Raw genomic sequence first — 25,046 nt, 5'->3', positions numbered from 1 at the left:
GTCCCTCCTTCGGACTGCAGCCTGATCCTCGTAGGCGAGAAGACTGGCCAGGCCCCTCCTTCTGACTGCAGCCTGATCTTCGTAGGCGAGAAGACTGGCCAGGCCCCTCCTTCCGACTGCAGCTTGATCCTCGTAGGCGAGATGACTGGCCAGGCCCCTCCTTCCGACTGCAGCCTGATCCTCGTAGGCGAGAAGACTGGCCAGGCCCCTCCTTCTGACTGCAGCCTGATCCTCGTAGGCGAGAAGACTGGCCAGGCCCCTCCTTCCGACTGCAGCCTGATCCTCGCAGGCGAGAAGACTGGCCAGGCTGCTCCTTCGGACTGCAGCCTGATCCTCGTAGGCGAGCAGACTGGCCAGGCCCCTCCTTCGGACTGCAGCCTGATCCTCGTAGGCGAGAAGACTGGCCAGGCCTCTCCTTCCGACTGCAGCTTGATCCTCGTAGGCGAGAAGACTGGCCAGACCCCTCCTTACGACTGCAGCCTGATCCTCGTAGGCGAGAAGACTGGCCAGGCCCCTCCTTCCGACTGCAGCCTGATCCTCGTAGGCGAGAAGACTGGCCAGGCCCCTCCTTCCGACTGCAGCCTGATCCTCGTAGGCGAGAAGACTGTCCAGGCCCCTCCTTCCGACTGCAGCCTGATCCTCGTAGGCGAGAAGACTGGTCAGGCCCCTCGTTCAGACTGCAGCCTGATCCTCGTAGGCGAGAAGACTGGCCAGGCCCCTCCTTCTGACTGCAGCTTGATCCTCGTAGGCGAGAAGACTGGCCAGGCCCCTCCTTCCGACTGCAGCCTGATCCTCGTAGGCGAGAAGACTGGCCAGGCCCCTCCTTCCGACTGCAGCCTGATCCTCGTAGGCGAGAAGACTGGCCAGGCCCCTCCTTCCGACTGCAGCCTGATCCTCGTAGGCGAGAAGACTGGCCAGGCCCCTCCTTCCGACTGCAGCCTGATCCTCGTAGGCGAGAAGACTGGCCAGGCCCCTCCTTCCGACTGCAGCCTGATCCTCGTAGGCGAGAAGACTGGCCAGGCCCCTCCTTCCGACTGCAGCCTGATCCTCGTAGGCGAGAAGACTGGCCAGGCCCCTCCTTCCGACTGCAGCCTGATCCTCGTAGGCGAGAAGACTGGCCAGGCCCCTCCTTCCGACTGCAGCCTGATCCTCGTAGGCGAGCAGACTGGCCAGGCCCCTCCTTCGGACTGCAGCCTGATCCTCGTAGGCGAGAAGACTGGCCAGGCCCCTCCTTCTGACTGCAGCCTGATCCTCGTAGGCGAGTAGACTGGCCAGGCCCCTCCTTCCGACTGCAGCCTGATCCTCGTAGGCGAGAAGACTGGTCAGGCCCCTCGTTCGGACTGCAGCCTGATCCTCGTAGGCGAGAAGACTTGCCAGGCCCCCTTCTTCCGACTGCATCCTGATCCTCGTAGGCGAGATGACTGGCCAAACCACCTTCTTCTGACTGCAGTGCCAATATTCTTTCGCCACTGTGTTTTATACAGTTTTCCTAGCCTTTTGCAGTAAATCTATCATTCAGAGATAGTGAAATGTTCCTTTAATGTTCGACGTGTGGCGTACCGATCACAGAACGGACACAATCCGCTTTCCGGTCCGTAGACTATAAATCAGGCGTCATGCCTTTAAGAAGGATCACACCTTTAAGAAACTCGATCTGCAACATAGTTAAGCCCAGAGCGGGGGAGGAGCAGTCGAAGCTGTGCACTGATGAAAGAGCATTGTACTTTGTGTAGTCTCTGACTCCATTTTGTGTTCAGCATGCAGCCTCAACAATTAAACCTTTTCTGTTGTACCTCTCCGAGTTCAGTATTTTTTGCTAGGAGTACGTAGACTCCTACAGACGTGAGCTGTTCGAGCTGTCAAATGTTCACACACACACATCCTGTGTCGCTATCCATTAGTTGCCTTTATCAAAGCCCAAAATTGTTCATTCACTCATAAAGTTTACAAAAGTGGTAGAAAACCACTTGGTTACTGTTCATGTGTTACGTCATATCCTGCATTTCAAAACTTCAAAGGTTTGACTCCTCCCCTTTAGCCACCAAGAAGTCGATTTACAACTTTGTGACCTATTTATTGCAGTCATGAAGTCTGCAAGATCTAAGGGGGCTTGTTTCTTCTTCTTCTTCGGCAGTCCCTCGGAACCGAGGGTGACATGCTTCCACATTAAAAATGAGCTCGCATGTGACTGATTAGTCCAATGCGGGACCTACAGTCTCTGTCACAGGTGGGGCAGACGGTGGTTGAAGGGGCGGGTGGGTGGGGTGCTTGGGTTGACGTGGGCTCCTTGCGCTGCCTGCGCTTGGCTTCCGCTTGCTCCCGGCGAAGAGACTTGATGTGTTCGGCGCCTTCCCGGATGCTTCTCCTCCACTTTGTGCGGGTTTGTTTATCTCTGTTGTCTATGACTACCCGCCCTGTAGTCACAACCATTTGTTCTGTCTTTTAGTAAAGCACATCAAAGCACATTCCATGTCCACTTATCAGTGAAAGAGCGTCTGTTACAACTTTATTTCACTTGAAAAACCTTTTGGCCTGGCAAAGCATTTTAATATATATGAGAATTAAAAATTAAGAATTAAGGGTTTGTGTATGCCTACACATCACACTTTGAGAAGTGGGTTGAGTGATTTTGGTTTGGAAAAATCACTTTAAAGAATGGCTTCAAAGGAATGTGGGTAGGAAACCATTGGACTATTTTGGAGATGTGTTTGAAAGGAGATTGGGAAGGTGGTTGTGTACCACAGGAAACTATATTTTGCCAGGACACTTCCTTTAAGGTCAGAATAAGATCAAGATGATTGACTGCCTTGGCTGCTCGGAGGTGACATTGTGAAGACGGCGGAGGCGGCTCAGCGGTTGGTGCAGCGGCTAGTGACTGGGAGCCCGAAGTTCCTGGTCACTCCCCACTGTACCTGATGGCAGGCAGGACTGAGATAGGGGACTGGCATTGCAGCAAATAGCAGGAATTCTACTACTCTGCGGTATAACTCATTAAACCAACTACATGCTGCACTGTGTCCGCTGGTTAATCTTTTGTTAAAGGAAAGCAGTCTTTTTTAAAAATGTTTTGAAACATCTTTTAATGCTGATCCCTCTGATCCATCTTTACCCTGAAAGGTTCTGAGGATGATGAAGGGCTACAGTTCAGATAACACCTTGACGCTGCCACCAAGACAACCAGGCGAGAGGCTTCCGTTTGAATTACTGGAATACTACAAAGAGCAAACACAAATCCAAGAAGAACTGGAGCAAGCAAAGATTAAAAGCTACGAGGCCACTGGAGGCGAAAATGGTACATTCTCAGAAATAAACTGCACGCTTACACAATTTCCAATCAGCCCCTGTCAGTGTGGAACTGTAGCTTAGAAATTGCTGTAAGCAATATTAGTTTATCAACACTTAGCATGTTCATATAATGTCATTTTGTTCTCTATTTTACTGCAGCCATGCGCCCATATAAAATAAACTTGTTAGTGAGCTCTGCAATTCTCTCCGCCTCTCTACATCTCTCTCCTCTTTAGAGACGCTTCTTAAAACCTAGCTCATTGATCAAGCTTTTGGTCACCTGTCCAAACATTTCCTTGTGTAGTTCGGTGTCAAATTTTCTCTAATTACACTGCTGTGAAGCACCTTGGGATGTTTTACTACACGAAAGGTGCTATATAAATGCAAGTTGTTGTTGCTGTGCTGTGATCCTGAGCCTTACCAGTCTGTTGTTGTTTGTTAACCCGCTGTTAAAATAGTGGGCAATGTATGCTAATATCACAAACAGTAATTTTTAAACTTATATTCAAGGAGCAAACCAGAGCAGACAACACGTGAATTACTCAACATCAACAGTTTTTTTCTCCTGAATTTTATTTCTGTTGTGAAAATTAACAGTCCTCCAGAAGAAGGCCCACCACCAAGGACAACTCAGGATGGGCAATAAATGCTGGCCTTGCCAGTGACGCCCATATATCCAGAAAGAATAAAAAAAATTAGCAATTTACCTCCTCCTGTCTGTTTTGGCCAGTTCCTTGAACCTAAATGGCCTCATGAAGGTTTCCAATGAGTAGTATTTCTATTATAAATGCATGAAACTCATTATTAGTGGTGCTACAACCAAAGACTGCAGGAGTTGTTCCCTCAAAGAGGCCTGCATGTGCAAGAAACCCAACTTCAGGGTATTATTTTTCAGTAACCAGTATAGTGGAAACCACTTCATTGTTTGTGGAATTAATAAACCGTTGGTTAGTGGTAGCGTTTCCCACCTCAGAGTCAGAAGGTGCAGGGTTTGAACCCCACTCCAGACAGTCCTGGCGAGTGGAGACCGGAGCTCTTGCTCTGAATTCTGGGTTGACATCCAGCCGGATACTCACATCCAGTGGGTGTGGGTGGCCCCTACCTCTTATCATATGGGTTGTGGGTGCCCATATAATAACACAGGGCAAAACACCCTATTGACTGGTATATAGATGGATACGGTCATGGAAGGAGAGTTCACGTCACATCCTGTCAGACTTTTAATCAGCCTGAGAATCCTGCCTTACTTTGCACTATTCTCCAAGGGAAGAGCACGAAGATATGGCAGCAACAGCAACCATCAGCAATGGGAACCCTGGCTGAGCCATGTGCTAATTAGCATAGGGATAAACAGATCAGTAAATACGTAGCTGAAAGACTGGTGTTAGAAGGAGGGGTTCCATTTCATGGGACACTGGCCCAGTACTGGGACAGGAAGGAGCTGTACCACTGGGACACTCCCAGAGCAGCACAAGAGAACTCAACCCTTCACAAATAATTCTTTCTCATCTGTCAGCTTCACCCTAGCAGCATAAAACAGTTAGTAATTCTACAGCAAACAGGCTAAAGAATACAGGGATAATTTACCTCTGTCCTACTCTCAAATCACACCTGAAAAATGGGCGCTCATCTTCTCCTCCATTCTGAATAGTGCTGTACCTGAACTTCCTCTGTTTGCCAAGGGGAAACAACCACATGTCCCCTTGACAGCTGCTGAAGTCATTCTCCTGGGCCTCTCCTAAACCACTGTTCCCTGACCACAGAGTAGGAATTCCCCCCCCCACCACTACACAATTGTTTCATCATACCTTGAATAACAAGAGGAAGACTCACAGTCAAGTCACCACCCTCCTCTGCACCATCAACTTCATCCCCACACTCCTTTTTCATGTTCCTCCACCTACTGCATGGCACCATGGTGCTCCCCTCTTATCAGCTCCCTTCAAGGCAGACTGCAGTGGTACCTGAACTCCTGTTTGAGGTGCTGCTGCCATTCCAGCCATGACACAGCAGCACAAACTCATTCACAAGGAATGGAACCTTTGAGTAAAGATATGCACCACCGACATGCAAATCATAGCTTCTGCCAGCCATAAATGAATTTAAAAACGTACCACAATTCATCAGAAGCTCTCGCAATAAAAATTCTGCCCCAACAGCTTTAAAATTCGGTTTTAATGCCTCATCCGAAAGACGGCACTTCCGACAGTGCAGCACTCCCTCAGTACTGCACTGGAGTGTCAGCCTAGATTTTGGTGCTCAAGTCTCTGGAGTGGGGCTTGAACCCACGGCCATCTGACTTGGAGGAGTGCGCTATGCCCTCAATACTCCCAGACAGCTCCAGGAGAGGAATATTTGCCCTGACATCGATTTCCACACAATTACTAAACGATTAACTTAGTGTCACTCTATATTAACTTCAAGGTATAAATTGCTGGCTACTTGGAGAAAAACTGAACTCTGCTGGATTCAAAAATGCTGTCATAATCTATATCTGTTTAATTTTGAATGACGAATTCAATACGAAATGTGATTGATTTCCCGCTAGATGTGAAAGAGAGTGAAGGGGATGAGAAGCTGTCTGACCAGCAGGAACGGCTGGTAGCTCCAGAGTTCTCCAGACTACCCAGTGAAAGTGAATTATCTTCAAGGCCAACAGTAAACTCACCAGTGGAGGACAAAAAGGAGCCTGAGAACGAAGCGACTGAGAAAGCAACAGAGGCCAAAGGTACATAGAAGTCTGACGCCATTAGGAACATAGGAATGGAGGAGGCTATTCAGCCCCTCAAGCCTGCACCACCATTCAATTAGATCATGGCTGATCTGTATCTTAACTCCATTTACCCACCTTGGTTCCATAATCCCTTAATGCCCTTACCCAGTCTCAGTTTTGAAATTTTCAGTTGACCCCCGGCCTCAACAGCTTTTTGAGGGAGAGAGTTCCAGATTTCCACTACCCTTTGTGTGAAGAAGTGCTTCCTGACATCACCCCTGTACAACCTGGCTCTAATTTTAAGGTTGTACTGCCTTTCCCAGGACTCTCCCGCCAGAGGAAATAGTTTCTCTCTATCTACTCTCAAGGCCTTTAATGAGCAGACACCTACAATGGTTTCATTCTTTCTCACCCCTTCAGCATATTGTTATTATAATGTTATATGCTCTATTCTAGTATATCATTATGACTCGGATTTTCACTTATCCAATTTTAAACCAGACAGTCCAATCTTCTAACGGGACCAAACACCCGAGTCTGTATTTTACAATATAGGAGACAGTTTACAGGTGCTCACCGGCTGCGGAAGGCCTCAAGCATACTGGCGGACCCTGCGTGCTCCTTTTCCAGGGCTACCTCAAATACCATGTGGTAAGTACCTAAGTGGGGTGATTTTCCTCTTTGCCTGGGGAACGTTCAGTTCCTAGGCACAGTGAAGGTGGAAAAATGGGCTGAGACCTGTGATGTCTGGTCTCCACCCCTATGGTGCTTCTTTAATTCATTCTCAGGGTGTGGGTATCACTGGCAAAGCCAGCATTTATTGTCCATCCTTAGTTGCCCTTGAGAAGATAGTGATGGGCCGCCTTCTTGAACCGCCGCAGTTGGTGTGGTGAAGGTGCTCCCACAGTGCTGTTAGGGAGGGAGTTCCTGGATTTCTAGCAACGATGAAAGAACAGCGATATATGTCCAAGTCAGGATGGTGTGTGACTTGGAGGTGATAGTGTTTCCATGCACCTGCTGCCCTTATCCTTCTAGGTAGTTGACTTTGTAGGTTTGGGGACTCCCCAAAATATATCACTGGGCCCAAAGTACGGAACAAATGTGGGAGGTCTTTGGGTCAGCCTGAAGTATGGAAGCAAGGCTAGTTAGGAATATCAGCAGCCAGAAGGACAGGATACCAGCAGCCAGGAGTGCAGTTATAAAATAAACCAGCTCATTGATTAACAGTTGCCCTTACCTCACTAAAACATGATCAGTCCACCATTTGGAAGATTGCAGAAGCACATGTGCGGGACTACAGTATCCAGTTTATCTGACGAGCAGTTTCATTGTTATGACCACAGTTCCTGGATCACGCTATTGTATGCCTATATGTTGGGCATTAAATATAAACTCTTCACCATAAAGAATGCAAGCAGGTAGTGCCGAACCTGAGAGAATATCGAGTGCAGACAAGAAACTGTAACATTGGGGGGAATTTTAACCCTCAAGAATGGGTAGGTTGGGGGCAGGTGGGTAGTTAAAATAAGTGAATTTTAGATTGCAACCGCAACCCGGCTCCAACATGCCCGCTTTAGGTTTAACGGAGGCGCGTTTGGATGTCTGTGAGTAACCTACTCGCCGCAGTCAGGACTTTAACTAGTGCAAGCCGGAGGGTAGTTATCACAGCAATCAACATCCTTAAGAGACGTTAATGAGGTCTTTCTCAGTTGAATTTTACGTACCTTTAAATTTAACGTCTCCAGCACGGGTTTCCCGGGCTCGAGAAACTGACCAGTGAAACAGAGGTGAGATTGAGCCGCAGTTCAGGTGGGTATTTGAACTTGTCATTGCCCCGTCTGAATTAAACTTCAATTATTACAGCTGGTGTCTCAGTTCCATCTGGCAAACGTTTGGCAGAGAGTTCTTGGGGGTTAAATTGAATAACCCCCGAAAGCAGGCGCAGGGATCGCGATGTGTAATTAACCAGCACTGATCGCACTGCAGGCAGGACACCAACTCCACGCTGCCTGCTCATTTCCATGATTTCTGCGTGCAGCCAGCGCTTCCCGTGCTGGACATTGGCTGCATGCATCAGCAGGGAGCCCAATATCGTTAGTGCCTAGCACTACTTAAAGCTAGCCTGCACCTCTTAGGGAGGTGGACTGTGGCTGCTGCTGGTGATGAGATCATTCTGAATATCGTGCTGTGGAAGAATCAACAATGGCTGGCCATACGGGAGAGCGTGAACCAAGCTTTTCAGACGCTGCACTGGAGCTCTTGCTGGACGAGGTGGAAAGGAGAGATGTCATGTATCCTCAGAGGGGGCCGGAGGCCCTCCAGACACATGCCCAGAAGGCAGTGGCAAGAGATAGCGGCGGAGATCAATGCCAAGAGTATAGACCCAAGGACCTAGATGCAGTGCAGGAAGAAGTTTAATGATCTCATACGGGTTGTCAAGGTCAGTGAGTGAAACATAGAAACATAGAAGATAGGAGCAGGAGTAGGCCATTCGGCCCTTCAAGCCTGCTCCGCCATTCAATGAGATCATGGCTGATCATCCAAATTCAGTACCCTGTCCCTGCTTTCTCCCCATATCCCTTGATCCCTTTAGCCTTAAGAAATATATCCAACTCCTCCTTGAATATATTTAATGAACTGGCCTCCACCGCCCTCTGTGGCAGAGAATTCCACAGGTTCACCACTCTCTGGGTGAAGAAATTCCTCCTCATTTCAGTCCTAAATGGCTTACCCCTTATCCTTACACTATGACCCCTGGTTCTGGACTCCCCGGCCATCGGAAACATCCTTCCTGCATCTAGTCTGTCCAGGCCTGACAGAATTTTATAGGTTTCGATGAGATCCCATCTCAATCTTCTAAACTCCAGTGAGTATAAGCCCAATCGACACAATCTCTCCTCATACGTCATTCCTGCCATCCCAGGTATCAGCCTGGTGAACCTCCGCTGCACTCCTTCCATGGCAAGATCGTCCCTCCTCAGATAAGGTGACCAAAACTGCAAACAATACTCAGGGTGAGGTCTCACCAAGGCCCTGTACAACTGCAGCAAGACACCCTTGTTCCTGTAATCGAACCCTCTTGCTACGAAGGCCAACATACCATTTGCCTTCTTAACCGCCTGCTGCACCTGCATGCTTACCTTCAGCGACTGGTGCACAAGAACACCCAGGTCTCTTTGTACTTCCCCTTCTCCCAATCTATTGCCATTCAAATAATAATCTGCCTTCCTGTTTTTGCCACCAAAGTGGATAACCTCACATTTATCCACATTATAGTGCATTTGCCATGTTTCTGCCCAATCACCCAACCTGTCCAAATTGTACTGGAGTTTCACGACATCCTCCTCACAGCATACCCTCCCACCCAGCTTTGTGTCGTCTGCAAATTTGGAGATATTAGATCCAATTCCCTCGTCCAGATCATTAATGTATATTGTGAACAGCTGGGGTCCTAGGACCGATCCTTGCGGTACCCCACTAGTCACTGCCTGCCACTCGGAAAACGACCCGTTTATTCCAACTCTCTGCTTTCTATCCGCCAACCAGTTCTCTATCCAAGTCAATACCTTGCCCCCAATCCCATGTGCCTTAATTTTGCACGCTAATCTCTTATGCGGGACCTTATCGATAGCCTTCTGAAAGTCCAAATACACCACTTCCACTGGTTCTCCCTTATCTATTTTACCAGTTACATCCTCAAAAAATTCCAGTAGATTAGTCAAGTACGATTTACCTTTTGTAAATCCATGTTGACTTTGTCCGATTCTGTCGCTGCTTTCCAAGTGCTCTGCTATTACATCTTTTATAATGGACTCTAGCATTTTCTGTAGTGTATGTACCTTTAAGAGCCCCTGTGTACTGTAATACCGGTAGTGACCACTCGGGTATATAAGCCTGTACAGCGTCTTGTATCTTTTAGTTCACCTCCAGACTTTGTTCAGTAAACACCTGTTAAACCAACTCCTGCATTCCGTGTCTCCATTAATACACGGATACAACAGTGGCGATGAATTGGAAACGGACTTACCTACAATTCGGCAGCACCTCAAGGAGATCGATTCCTCAGACGAAGGTCGAAGAAAACAAAAAAAAAACTGTGGTTTCACCAGCTAGCCGGGTTGGTGGCAGGTACTGCACTAATCCTTCCTGGGCAGCGGGCTGGGGCTCAATCGGGTGGCACTGCAACGGGGCCGAGCAGCGAGTCGGAAGGCGGAGGCAAACAGAGACGGAGGGTGGAGCACTCGGGAGACGGCCGGCGCTGCAAAGCAGGTCGGCGTTCGGACCAAGCAGAGGGAGGGAAAAGTCCCAGAGAGTCTGGCGGGATCGAGTCTCCAACTATTAAAAATATCTGTGTAAATAAAAACCGCAGAGAACAGCGTTGTCGGCAGCGGTGGGAAAGCGCGGGAGGCGCCATTTTTTCTCGGCAGGGAAGAAAGGAAAGCGCGGGAGGCGCCATTTTTGATTTTCAGGATGCCTAAGACTGGCAATATTACTGCTTTCGATAGTAATATAGAGGATTGGACCACATATGTGGAAAGAGTGGAGGTATATTGCACAGCGAATGAAGTAGAGGATGATAAAATGGCATCGGTACTTCTAAATCTGATGGGCGCAAGGACATACGGGCTGTTACGAAACTTAATCACTCCAGCCAAACCGATGGACAAGAATTTTAAGGAGATTGTTGATACCCTACAGGAGCACTTAAACCCAACACCGCTGCTGATAGCGGAATGATTCAAATTCTTCAGGAGGAATCAGCACAAGAATGAAAGTAACCCTGATTACCTCACCGAATTAAGAAGGCTGTCAAAGCACTGCCAATTCGGGGCAGGACTGGCAGATTCTCTACGAGACAAATTTGTCTGTGGTCTCCTAAGTGAAGGAACACAGAAAAGGCTACTTTCTGAGAAAGATTTGACACTGGACAAGGCTTTCAGTGTGGCTGTATCATACGAAGCAGCGGCAAGAGGAGCTGCAGAGATACAGCAAAAGCCACAGGATTTCGGCACCCATGAAATGACACGGGGTTTCGAGAGATGTTATCGCTGCGGCAGATCCACCCATGACCAGAGGGACTGCTGGTTCAAGGACAAAGCATGCAGGCAATGCGGAAAGATGGGACACATTGCACATGTATGCCGATCTGGAAACAAAAAATCCACTGACAGAAAAAAAATCAATAAGGAAAAGTACAGAAAGGTACAAATGATGACGGACAGTAGATCCGAAGACTAGAAGAGCGATAGCGACTCCGGAAACAAGAGACTAAGCTGTCTCAAATTACATAATGTAATTGCGAAAGAAGATTACCAGACCATTTGGGTTACCCTCACGATAGCGGGGTCCCCAGTTAAAATGGAGCTAGATACAAGATCAGCTCTGACCGTCATAAGTCGACGGGATTACGAGCGGCTATTTCCGCATATACCTTTGAAAGACACATCCATTATCTTGAAGACATATACGGGGCAGAAAGTATACCCCAGAGGGAAAATAAGGGTGCCTGTTGTATACAATGGCAAGGAAATACAGAAGTTGTATTTATACGTTCTGCAAGATGGTGGTCCACCGCTGCTGGGACGTGAATGGATCAGGAAGATACGTTTAGACTGGTACTCCATTCAGGCACTGACGGTGACAAGTAAGAAAAAAAATGATGATGACGTCATACCTGAACGATTAAAAGACATCTTGGCCAACGCCAAAGAAGTGTTTCAACAGGAACTAGGAACCTTGAAAGGCGTCACCACCTCAATAAAAGTGGAAGATGTGGCAATTCCCAAGTTTTTTAAGGCAAGGCCGGTGCCATACGCAATTCGTCCAGCAGTCGAGGCAGAGCTGGAGAATTTGGAAAAGGCAGGCGTGTTATCCAAGGTAGATTGGAGCGAGTGGGCAACACCCATCGTCCCGGTCATGAAGAAAACGTTGAATAATGATAAATCTGAAGAACAGAGAAAAATTCACATCTGTGGGGACTTCAAGGTGACTGTAAACCCGGTCCTTCACACGGTACAGTATCCTCTTCCGAGGATAGAAGATATTTTCGCCTCACTATCCGGAGGGAAACGTTTCACCAAAATTGACTTGGCACAGGCATATCTACAGATGGAGGTTGAGGAGGCGTCTAAAAAGTATCTCACGATAAACACACACAAAGGCCTGTACCAGTACAATCGACTGGTTTTCGGAGTAGCATCAGCTCCAGCTATCTGGCAAAGAGCTATGGAGCAAGTCCTGCAAGGGATTCCGGGGACTCAATGCTACCTAGACGACATCCTTGTAACAGGAGAAAACGACAACGACCACCAAGCCAATTTGGAGCAGGTGCTCACTAGGCTGAGAGAACGGGGCCTACGAGCAAATCGCCCCAAGTGCGAATTTTTCCAGAAACAAATATCATATTGTGGCCATATAATTAACGAAGAAGGGTTGCATAAGTCACCTGAAAAAATTGAAGCGGTCATAAAAGCCCCAGCACCTGAAAATGTCTCACAATTAAGGTCGTTCCTGGGATTGATAAATTACTATCATAAATTTTTACCGAACTTGTCAACTGTTCTGCACCCTCTTAACGCACTGCTACAAACGGGAGTAATTTGGAAATGGAGCGAAGACTGTAAACGTGCCTTCCATAAATGCAAAGGCTTGATCACGCCCAAGGAAGTGTTGGCTCATTACAACCCATCACTGCCAATCAGACTGGCGTGCGATGCATCCCCTTACGGCGTAGGAGCGGTATTATCGCATAGATTCCCTGATGGCTCGGAGCGGCCGATAGCTTTTGCGTCACGCTCATTGAACTCAGCTGAGCGTAACTATGCCCAGATCGACAGGGAAGCACTCAGCCTGGTGTGGGGAGTGAAGAAATTCAACCATTACCTACACGGACAAAAATTTACCTTGTTGACTGACCATCAACCCCTCGTCTCCATATTCAACCCTAAAAAGGGCGTTCCCATTATGACAGCGCAAAGGCTACAGAGGTGGTCCCTTTTCCTAGGGGCACACCAATATGACATAGAATACAAAGGATCAAAACAGCATGGGAATGCTGACGGTTTATCGCGCCTACCGTTGCCAACGGTAGAAGAGGCACCTACAGTGGACCCAGTGGAGATGTTCCACTCAACCATAGTGGAATGTCTACCAGTAACAAATTCTACCATTGAAAAGGAAACGAGAAATGACCCGACTCTCTCACGTGTCTACGATTTAACGGTGAAGGGATGGCCAGCACATGGCGAACCACTGTTGCCAGCATTCTCGCAAAGAAGAGAACAGCTGTCAGTGTGCCGAGGAACCTTGATGTGTGGATCCAGAGTGGTGATTCCACCCAAACTCCAGGATAAAGTGCTAAAGGAGCTTCACGAGGGGCATCTGGGTGGAGTGAAAATGAAGAACCTAGCCAGAGCGTTTGTGTGGTGGCCAGGTATCGATGGAGACATCGAAGAAATGACCAAGAGCTGTCTAGGATGCCAGAAGGTCCAAAACGCCCCACCACAAGCCCCTCTACATCCATGGGAGTGGCCCTCATCTCCATGGCAAAGGGTACATATCGACTTTGCTGGTCCATTTATGGACTCAATGTTCTTAATCGCGGTGGATGCACACTCCAAGTGGCCGGAGGTAATAAAGATGTCCTCCACCACCATGGAAAAAACCATCACAGTATTAAGGACCATATTTGCCAGGAATGGGCTGCCTGAACAGATCTGTTCTGATAATGGACCGCAATTTGTGTCCGAAGAATTCAGGAAGTTCTTAAAAAACAATGGGGTTAAGCACTACACGTCCGCCCCATACCATCCCGCCACCAATGGATTAGCTGAAAGGTTTGTCCAGACCTTTAAGAAGGCCATAAAGGCCATGGGTAATGAAGACATAAATCTACAACATAAGGTAGATAACTTCTTGTTTGCGTACAGGAATGCAACACATGTGGTTACAAACCAAACTCCCGCCATGATGTTTTTCAATAGAAGACTAAGATGCCGGCTGGATTTGATCAAGCCAAACATCAGAAGGGACATAGATAACCGGCAATTTCAAGGCATGAATGAAAGGCCAACTAGAACCTTCCAGATAGGTCAACAAGTTTTGGCCTGGGACTACCGTACCGAGAAATGGCAGCCTGGAACTATTTGCACATGACTAGGACCACTGATGTATACCGTGGACATTGGAGAAAGCATAATAAGGCGCCATGCTGACCAGATCATAGAGTCATCCGAAAAGGGACAACCTACACCACAACTCTGTACGCCTAATGATGAAGCAGAGATACCCATAGTATCTACCTCCGATCCGGTGATACTGGAACCAGATGAACCTGACACTGGCAGTCAAGCCAAATCGACCTTGCCAAAAGAACCTACTACACCACCGAAAACTACTACACCACCGAGGCGTTATCCGGACCGAGTCAGGAAGCCTCCAGAGAGACTGACTTATAATTGATTAACTGCAGCAAATGTGTAGATTATTGTTCTTGTAAACATGTTAATTAATGATTACTTAAAATGTTATGTACTAATTATCTGAAAGGGGAGGAATTGTAGTGTATGTACCTTTAAGAGCCCCTGTGTACTGCAATACCGGTAGTGACCACTCGGGTATATAAGCCTGTATAGCGTCTTGTATCTTTTAGTTCACCTCCAGACTTTGTTCAGTAAACACCTGTTAAACCAACTCCTGCATTCCGTGTCTCCATTAACACATGGATACAACATTTTCCCCACTACTGATGTCAGGCTTACCGGTCTGTAATTCCCCACTTTTTCTCTACCATCTTTTTTGAATAGTGTGGTAACATTAGCTACCCTCCAATCCATGGGTACTGTTCCAGAGTCTATCGAATTCTGGAAGATGACCAGCAATGCATCTACTATTTCTAGGGCCACTTCCTTAAGTACCCTAGGATGTAGATTATTGGCCCTGGGGATTTATCGGCCTTCAGTCCCATCAATTTTCCTAACACCATTTCCCTACAAATACTGATTTCTTTCAGTTCCACCCTTTCATCAGACCTTATGTTCCCCGGCATCTCTGGGAGGTTATTTGTGTCCTCCTTTGTGAAGACAGAACCAAAATATGTATTTAGTTGGTCTGCCATTTCTTTGTTCCCCATTATAAATTCCCCTGATTCTGACTGCAAGGGACCTATGCTTGACTTCACCAATCTTTTTCTCTTCACATATCTATAAAAGCTTTTACAGTCAGTTTTTATGTTCCCTGCAAGCTACTCTCATATTCTATTTTCCCCTTCTTAATTAATCCCTTTGTCCTCCTTTGTTGAATCCTAAACTGCTCCCAATCCTCAGGATTATTGCTTTCTCTGGCCAATTTATATGTCTTCTCCTTGGATCTTATGCTATCCCTAATTTCCCTTGTTATCCACGATTGAGTCACCTTTTTTGTTTTATTTTTATGCCAAACTGGGATGAACAAATTCTGTAGTTCATCCATTCGGTCTTTGAATGTTTGCCATTGCCTATCCACCGTCAACCCTTTGAGTGACATTCTCCAATCAATCCTACAAATGCCATATTCTACCAACTGCACCACTAGCCTCATCCACTGTTCAATTCACTAGACCCCCATCACTTACCTACTACCGATCTCTATCAATCTGGACTTAGCTGCTTTACCTCACCCTCACATACTTAGTGTCATAAATCGAAACTTCTACAAGGAAGTACTACTGAACGGCCAGCTGAGGGCACCGCCCGAGGAGTATAAATACTAGGGCGTGGGCCCAGCTTGGCCAGAGACAGTCTGGAAACAGGAAGCTAGTGGTTACTAACTAGACCTCCATGTTTTGTTACAAGTCGATTAAAGCCTTGCTTTATGTACAACCAGGTGCGTAGTGAGTCTTTTTTACGTCACTTAGCACTTTTGCAAGCCTTGCATCCACATCTCAAAGCTTGCACACACTGGCAGATATTCAACCATGACAACCACATCACCCAAACATATTGCACGACACTCACTGACACACTTCCCTCTTTCTTGCTGTAGAAGGTGGGACACAACAGGAGGCAACGGAAATTAATGGGATGGAGAGAGGCGTGCCTGCATGTTTTAACCCCCATGACAGAGACAGTGCTGGCTATTATGGGATGGGCCATTGCTTAGGCCATAGCCACTGGTGATGCTGAAGTGATTGAAGATGAGGGTAACTGCGCATCTAATCATCCTTCTCTCATCCCACTTCTCCCTCATCCCTCACTCTCTTCTGATTTATAAGCTGCAGATGGTGTAACCATGCACTTCTTACTTTCTCTTCTCTCCTCACCTTGTCCCTTTTTCATTTCAGCTACCCACTGAGCCACGGCTGACACTCTTAAAGCTGGGATCTGCATGTGGTGAGACACCAGGCAGAAGTGCACAGGAGCCAGAGTTGGGGGGAAAGGATAACGCAGGTGCCAGCTTGCCAGAGGGCGAGGTCACACACTAGTTCTGCTGCAGAAGACTCCGATGAGAACTTCGATGGGCCAGATTACAGAAGAAGGCTGAGGGGTGTACATACCCACATGCTCAGTGTACTGGGAAGCCTGCCAGAAAGCCTGCATTCAATGCCAAGGAGCATGGAGGAATTTAGCACCAACTTGGCACAGGGCTTTGCACAGAGCTTGGAGCCCATCCTTTCCAACATGGAATGGGTGGCTACCTCCATCAGCACAGCTGTGGAGCCAACCATGATGCAGCGTTTGATGGCCAATGTCGCAGCTTCCATTGCAGCTCAAGCAGCATCCACCCGACCTCATGAGTGTTGCAGTGGAAGCTCGGACTGCTGTCATGCAATCTCAGCTTGCAGCCATGGAAGCTCAGATTGCTGCCATCATGGCTTTGGATACCAGTGTGCAAAGGGGCTTCCAGGGCACAATAGTACTCCAGCAATCTGTTCTCCAACAGATCTACAGGAAACTTCGCGATATCCGGCACTGACGGGACCGAGCTGCTGCCGATCTATCAAAATTTCCGGATAGACCAGCGCTAATGTTGAAGGATACGGAGGTTTTCATCTCCGTATCTGACAACAAACACTGTTGCTGAGCAACAGCTTGTAAACACTCGGCCCGTACCTTGGAAGCATCTCTAAAGCTGTTGCTAAGCTACAGAGACGCTTTCCAGAGCCTGACTGTTAAAAAAATGCTAGGAGAAGAAAAAAAACCTAACCAAAACGGCTGCTGATTTCTGCCGTTAGATCGAGGTTTCCGGACATACAACCTCCGGATAAACCAAAGTTTCCTGTATTCCCTAAAGACCCTCTGCAGATATAGCCTCCTGCTCAGAGCCCTTCGCCCCCTTCTCCTCCTTCTTCTTCTATCAGCTTGTCCTGCTCTACATGGCCTCTGCGCATTCTCCCAGTCACGCTCAATGCCAAGAGGAAGCCCTACTAGGCCACCCATGTCTGGAAGCAAATGGTTTGTGCACAAGCCTTTAAGTCATCAAAAAAGTACTTCAGCACCAGCCAGTAGACCCTGTAGACTATTGAAACTTTAAACAAGTATGGAAAAGAACCCGAAATGCCTAGAATTGCAGCAACAGTCAGAAGAAATAACGCAGCAACTAACCTGTAAGTAGTTCATGATCCCTTTAAATAGTGCTGGTGGGGGATCCTTCATGCTGTTTAATGCGTACTCAGCTGTGCGAAGTTGAAAAAGGCATGCTGCCAGCATCATTAGGTGCGCGCGCGATAATCCCTTTACGAAGCTGATGCTCGGTGCACTTCCCAGCGGAAGTGTGTATGCATGCATCGCAGATGCCATTTTGATATTTTTAGAGGCCTCCTTCTGTTGGTACAGCTTTTTCTAAACTTTGGAGGCTTTCCAACTGACAAGATCAGGATGTGAGACACGTTGGATGTGCTTGACTGTACATCAGAAGAGGAAGGCCATCACCAACCACGGCAGTGACGGCATGCTGTGGTAGGATCAGCACATGCACAGGAGTGGAGCCGAGGTCACAGGAGCCACTACCTGTATAACAGAGTTTACAGATAGAGAGTCAACTTCCTTGACCTCTCAGGAGAGCAATGTTTGGTCAGGCTGAGATAGTCATGTCAGGTGGTGGCAGAGCTCCTAGAAGACCTGCTGCCTTCTGGACCTGGTGGCCATGCATTACCAATGGCTGTGAAAGTCACCCCACCCCTCAATTTTTTTGCCTCTGGTTCCTTCCAGGGTGCGACTGGAGACATATTGAGGATCTCGTAGTCGGCTGCACATAATTGCAGAAGGCTTGTTTGCCAGGGCTAGGAGTTATGTAAACTTTTTCTGTGATGACAATAGCCAGATTGAGCGAGTACTCAGATTCCCCTCTCTGGATGGATTCCCCGAGGTACAGGGTGCCATTAATTGCACACGTGGCAATCCGAGCACCACCACAGCAACCAATAGTTTTCATAAACTGCAAGAGATATTCGTCCATCAATGCGCAGCTGGTGTGCAACCACAAGAAGAGATTCATGCAGATTCGGAGCTGCCATGATGCATTCAAACTGCGGCAGCCCAAAATTCCAGACTTTTTCGTTCCAGGAAGCAGACTTAAGGGCTGTATCTTAGGAGACAAGGGAAACCCCTTCAAACTTGGAGGAACCACACCATTCTTCTTCTTTCTTCTTTCGTATGGTAGTAGCAAAGCAACTCAAATATCAATATCTAAGTCAGATATCCAGGCCAAAGCTTCCGGTGTAACAGCGTGGGTTTCTTGAAGGCTGCCTGTGAACTTCCCCTGAGGGCAGCGCTCAATGATGTTCTCCAGGGTCTGATTAGGAACTCCACAGTCGCATGATGGGGCTGCTTTAATCTTCCATCTATGGAAAAGGTGGCATGACCGGTTCTGAGGCGGTTGATGGTTGTCCACTGTTTGTGAGGAAGGTTTGATCCTTCAGATTGTACTGTGGGGTCCTCTATAAGGAATCCATTCCGTATGTCATAGTTCTTCCAAGCACTTCACCATCGGTCATCAAGGCTGAGGGGAGATTGCTGAAGGGCTTCGGCGACGGTCCAAAATGGCCTCCTAGATTTGAAACAAACATCAAAGGCTCCGGTGGACAAAGAATTTCGACACCAGGTGATGCAGCAGCTTTTGACAAACTTGATGGCGGCACCAAGATCGTCAACTATATCTGATCCATTCACCTTGGACAACCAAATCTGGAAAAGCTGCTGGTCCAGATGGTATTTACCCAGAACTCTTAAAAGCACTGGGACCCAAAGCGAAGAGATGGTTGTCCTCCTTCTTCTCTGAGGTACTGGCAACTAGTAACATTTCACCTATTTGGAGGGAGACTAAAATAATTGCCCTCCTGAAGCCGGGGAAGAATGCTTGTGAAGCCTCCAGCTACTGCCCGATCTCCTTACTTTGCACTTGTTATAAAGTGCTGGAGAGGCTACTACTCCACAGACCTGCCCCCATCATAGAGCCAACCATTCCTAAGAAGAAGCGGGTTTCCGGAGCAGCCGTAACTGCTGTGACCAAGTGGTAGCTTTAACAACACACATCGAAGCAGGCTTCCCGCACCAGCTCAAAACCGCCGTAGCACACGTGGACCTGTCAGTGGCGTATGGTGCAGTATGGAAGCATGGACTGCTTTTCAAGCTCTCCACCATTTTATCCTGCAGAACAACGATCCATCTTCTCAACTCCATGCTTAGCAACCGATGCTTCCGTGTGTACTCTGGCACCCAGAAGAGCAGATACAGGACATTGAACAACGGACTCTCATAGGGTTCTGTCCTGGCACCCATATTATTCAACGTTTACACCAGTGACCTGCCTGAAACAGAGTCCCGCAAGTTTGTATACGCTGATGACATTGCCTTCGGCATGCAAAATATGAATCTGTCCATCACCGAGGAGACCCTGACCAGTGATTTAGAGGATGGAGTCCTCCTTCCGCCGATGGCGACTTCGGCCAAACGCGCAAAAGACCGTCACCTAGACATTCCACCTCAACACCTATCAAGCAAACCAAGCTTTGAAAGTCTCCTTTTGCGATGCAGAGATAAACCATGCCAAAAAACCCTCCTGTTTAGGAGTCACACTTGATTGCAGTGGAGTTGAGGCCAAGACCAGATTAGCCAGGATCTTAGCGAATGGCGGAGCAGGCTCGAGGGGCCAAATGGCCTACTCCTGCTTCTATTTCTCATGTTCTTATGTTCTGGCTCCTCTAATTTTCATTTGTACATTGTCCCTTTAAATAGAGCTGAGATCGCCTCACATTTGTATGAGGCAATGGTTTGGCTATAGTTAGAGTGCTGTGTGCAGTTTAGGGTCCCCATTATACAAAGGACTTTAAAACCATAGATGGCATATAATATAGATTCACCAGGAAGATGCCAGGGATGGGAAACAATAGTTATGAGGAGAGACTTGAGATACGAGAACTATTTTCACTGGAGCAGTGAAGGCTAATGAGATTGAATAGAAGTATTTTACATTTTGAAGGGGTTTGATAGAGTCAAGAGAAAGATTATTTCCTCTAATTGGGGAGTCAATGATGAGGGGACAACAATTTAAAATTGTCACTAAAATGAGGGAGGAGAAAGATCAGTAGAAATTTCTTCACACAGGTTTATTGGAGCATGAAAAGCTTTGCCACGTGAAGTAGTTGAGATCTTTATGGGAAGAATAGATAAACATTTAAAGCAAATGAGGTTAAGGGCTATAGGGAGAACATGGACAGTGAGATTAGCTTTGGATTGCTCCAGCAACAAACCGACACAGACAGGATGGATTGAATGGCCTCCTTCTGTGCTGTAAGCTCTGTGGTTTTATAGATGCTGGGACTGCAGCATTCTCCTACACTACTTTGCATGGCTTCCACCTGATCTGCAAAACATCTAATTGAGCTCACTTTCTCAGGCACAAGCTTATTTGGGGGCTGATTGAAGCAGTACTAAGGCTTTCAAATACCATCACGGAGCCTGTCAGCAATCTCCGAAGGGCAGTGAATGGAAAGCTTCCAGCCAGATTTTCGTTGGTGAGAAGGCAGTCATCTGCAGGAGGATTAATCTTGGGGTCACAGTGTCCCATTAAGGCAGTTCTGATGGGACGCAGCTGGGAGAAGACCACTGCTCTGTCACCTCTTAGGAATAGAATAAGAATAGAAGAATATGCTGATAGGGTTAGATGAAGTAGAGAGGGAGGAGGCTTGTGTGGAGCATAAACACTGGCATAGACCTGTTGGGCCAAATGGCCTGATTCTGTGCTGTACATTATATGTAATTCTTCAGCCACCCAGAGACTCCCTGCACTTATTGCAGAGGGGGCTGAATTGGCCATCTCACTTGAGTATTTCACAGTAATGTGAAGTAGATCTCTTTGCATATAGGGATGGTGTTGACTCTCGAGAGGGCTATGTGTTCTACTTTAAAGCCACCCAGAACAGGTTTCTCCAAACATCTGTTTCTTGTTTGCCCTTTTATCAGCACGATGGGCTAGTCAACAGTATGCATTACTGGTAGGTTCACCTCATTTTGTGTGGTACAATTGCATGAGCCAAATTGTTGTGCCCATGTTCTGGTGGGGAGACTCGCCTTCTGGAAGTGCAAATTCAGAATTCAGGCCCGATAATTCTTCAGCCCCATCTTTCCTCCCAAAAATTGTTTCACTTACCTCCAGACATCACAATACAAAGGTTTTATGCACCAGCTCCTGTTTGGGAAGAGTGGTATTGCTTGCCTAATTCGGTTAATAAGAAAAAAAACAGGAAGTTGAAGCTGACTTTGCTCCCTCAATGACCACTCCTTGAGCCAACAAGCGCAGGGTTGCTCTCAAAACCATTTGCAAGGCAGGTATCTGGATCAGTCCATATGCTTTGAGCTACCACTATTGTCTTGAGAGCTCAGGACAAGTGCTGCAAAGCAGCTGTGTACAAAGCTGACCTAATAGATTAGGCCCTAGGAGACCTCCCTCCAGTACTTTGAATTGCTGCAGTAAACTTTTTATTGAGCAAGTGAGAATAAATGGTAGAGCACTTAAAGTAAGTTAATCCTCTATATTGAAGGATGCTCAAGCACCTCTTACACAGCTCCCTGAGAGCATACCCCTCTATCTTGTTGTGTATGTAATATGTGTGCTACTTTGAACCTATGGACAGGACTGCACCACTTGTTGGGCGTAGTGATACGCAGTACCACTCCTGGCCATAGGGGTATAAATAGTACTGTGGGTACTGATCCCCCTCAGTTCCCGCCTGTGGGCATGAAGTAAAGACCTACGTATAGCCCCTACCTCCAACCAGTAAAGACCTGTTTTATTGTTACTGATTAAGTCTCAGTATTAATTACTTGAACAACTCACAGACTTAACACTGGCGACGAGTCTGATTCGGACCCTGCGGCAGTCACTCCACGGCAGCTTCGTCCACAGCCAGGACGTTGCAGAGAGGTTTCCACCCTCTCCACCCCACTGGAAGACATCCTGACCTCGGAGCCTCCATCGGCGACCGTCAGCTTCTTCTCCAGCTTGGTGGTGGGTAAGCCGTTGTCTGAGCCGGGCAGCGACGCGACAGGCAGTCCACCGCGTTGGCCGCACGAACAGGGCTGGGGGAGCTGGAGGAATAGGGCGCGAGAGCCGCTTCGAGCGGGAGGCGTTTCAACGGAGCGATCGCATCTCCTGATAAGAGCCGAGAGCCGCTTCGCGATCCAGCGATCGCATCCGCTGATAAGGGCCGCACTCGGGTGATCGCGGCGAAGATAAGGGCCGCACTCGGGGGCTGAAGGGAGACGGCGTTGGGGGACGGGTGAAGACCGCCAAGCGCGGGAAAACCGCCATTTTGTGGGCGGAGGACGACGGCAAGAGCGGGAAGCCGCCATCTTGGATAGCAGTAAAAAAAAAAAAAATCTGAGAAATTGCAAATCTACAATGCCTAAACACGGGAATATTAACACCTTTGATATTGACCTCGAAGATTGGGCCATATATGTTGAAAGAGTAAAAAATTATTGTAAGGCCAATAAAATTCGTGACCAAGATAAAGCTCTAACATTATTAAATTTAATGGGTGCGAAGACATACGGGCAATTGAAACACCTGTTATCACCAGATGAACCGGCGGATAAGACGTTCGATGAGATTGTTACTGTCCTGAAAGATCATCTAAACCCCACGCCGCTGATGCTAGCGGAACGATTTAAATTTTACGACAGAAGGCAGCTACAGCATGAAAGCAATGCTGATTATTTGCTGGAATTGCGTAAATTAGCGAAATATTGCCAGTTTGGAACGGGACTGACAGAGGCACTTCGAGACAAATTTGTGTGTGGTTTATTTAAACAGGATACACAAAAGCGACTGCTCGAGGAGAATGAGCTGACGCTTGAGAAGGCGGTCACTATGGCAGCAGCACACGAAGCCGCAGCGAGAGGCACGGCAGTAATGCAGCTACGGTCACCGGAGCTCAGTGCACACAAATTGGGTGTGAGTTCTGGCAAATGTTATCGTTGTGGAAAGACAACGCATGATCAGAACCAGTGTTGGTTTAAAAACCAAGAATGTAGAACTTGTGGTAGGCTTGGACATATAGCTAGAGTATGCAGGTCAGGGAAGAAGACCAACAACAAGAAGTCACCGCAAGGAAAATACGCAAAGGTACACAAGGTGACCGAACAGGAGTCCGATTCAGACGCTAGCAGTAATGAACTGGCTAGCTTAAGCTGTAATGAACTGGCTAGCTTAAGAGTACTCAACGCTGGTAAGGGTGCAGACCTCCAGACAATTTGGGTTACTCTTCAGATAGAAGGAGTCCAAGTAAAACTGGAATTGGACACTGGATCGGCATTGACGGTCATAAATAAGAAAGATTACGGAAAGTTATTCCAACATATTCCCCTACAGGATACGGGGATTATATTGAAAACATACACGGTGCAAAGAGTGTACCCCATCGGGAAAATAGAGGTTGCAGTGGTCCACAAGGGCGAAGACAGTCAAATAATGGACTTATATGTGATATCTGAAGGAGGTCCTCCACTACTAGGATGGGAGTGGATTAGGAAAATGAATATGGACTGGCATTTCCTACAAACAATAACGAGTGAGAACTCGGTGAAGATAGTCAGCCCAGACTCTGGAACGGATGATGGTAAGCCCAACTCAGGTGCAAAAGACAAAGTTTCAGCACAGAATTCCACTGAGCAACAACAACATAGTTTAACTGTGGATTCTGAGTCTGGCAAGTCTACTGATGTGCCCATTTCTGAGGGACACCGGGCTCGAACTCAACTCCATTTCAAACTACAACAGCAATTAGAACAAATGCTTCGCCGTTTTGAGCAAGAGTTGAATGCAACGAAAGAGTTCTTTGATATAGAGTTGGAGAATCTGGAAAGACAACAGAAGCAGCTGATGGAGAAAATGGAGCAGGAGCACACAAAACGTCTGATGTCAGAGGAGTTAACGGTCAGCCAACTCCTGCATATGCTGAAGGACAGGACTCTGAAATGGGAAAAACTTGAACACGAACTTCAATATTCAAACGAAAGGGGTTCGGAGCTCTCAAAGGTTATTGGAAGAGCTGAGGTGGCAACACAGACTGAGATGACTGCAACAGAGCAGCCCTTGGATGCCAAAAGTACGCTGACTCACGTCAACGTAGAACAACAGACCGCTGAAACAGCTGCTCCGGTAGAGGGATTGAATAGTCCGATCAATCAATCTCCAAAAGAAGTTGAAGTAGTAAAATCTCAAATGAGGTCATTAGTAAACGACTTGCTGAAAGCCCAGAAAAAGCTGGATGAAGAGGTACGCATGAAGAAGTCTCTTCAGGAAAGATGTCTGGACTTGGAACAAAAGCTGGCTAACGCCCAGCTGGGTATGGAAGAAATAGAAGACCCTCTCGCTGGCCTAGATCAGGACGACACCGAATATTACTATGTCCTGTCCTGCCCAACTTGTAACTTCGACTCCCACCATACAGAAATCATGGAGGAGCACCGAAAGTCTACGGAACATCGGGAGAAGGTGGCTCCACTACAGAAAAAGGAGGGAGAGAAGGAGGAACTGCGCATGCAGCTGGCAGCTAACAGTGGAGCCCAGA

The 25,046-nt window shown here is 47.5% G+C and overlaps 1 protein-coding gene across 1 annotated transcript in view; it reads left to right on the top strand.

The window, feature by feature from the left end:
* Positions 1 to 25,046, top strand: part of hydin (HYDIN axonemal central pair apparatus protein) — a 946,920-nt gene that overhangs the window by 797,256 nt on the left and 124,618 nt on the right. Inside the window, exons 33-34 of the mRNA XM_085992020.1 lie at positions 3,118 to 3,292; positions 5,834 to 6,013. Coding sequence (XP_085848146.1) covers positions 3,118 to 3,292; positions 5,834 to 6,013 — 355 coding nt within the window. The remainder of the gene's footprint in view (positions 1 to 3,117; positions 3,293 to 5,833; positions 6,014 to 25,046) is intronic.

Source organism: Somniosus microcephalus, chromosome 6 (assembly GCF_052327205.1).
Source record: "Somniosus microcephalus isolate GS21.2 chromosome 6, FLI_Smic_1.0, whole genome shotgun sequence".
Classification (NCBI taxonomy): Eukaryota; Metazoa; Chordata; class Chondrichthyes; order Squaliformes; family Somniosidae; genus Somniosus; species Somniosus microcephalus.
This window is presented reverse-complemented; position numbering and strand designations above follow the sequence as displayed.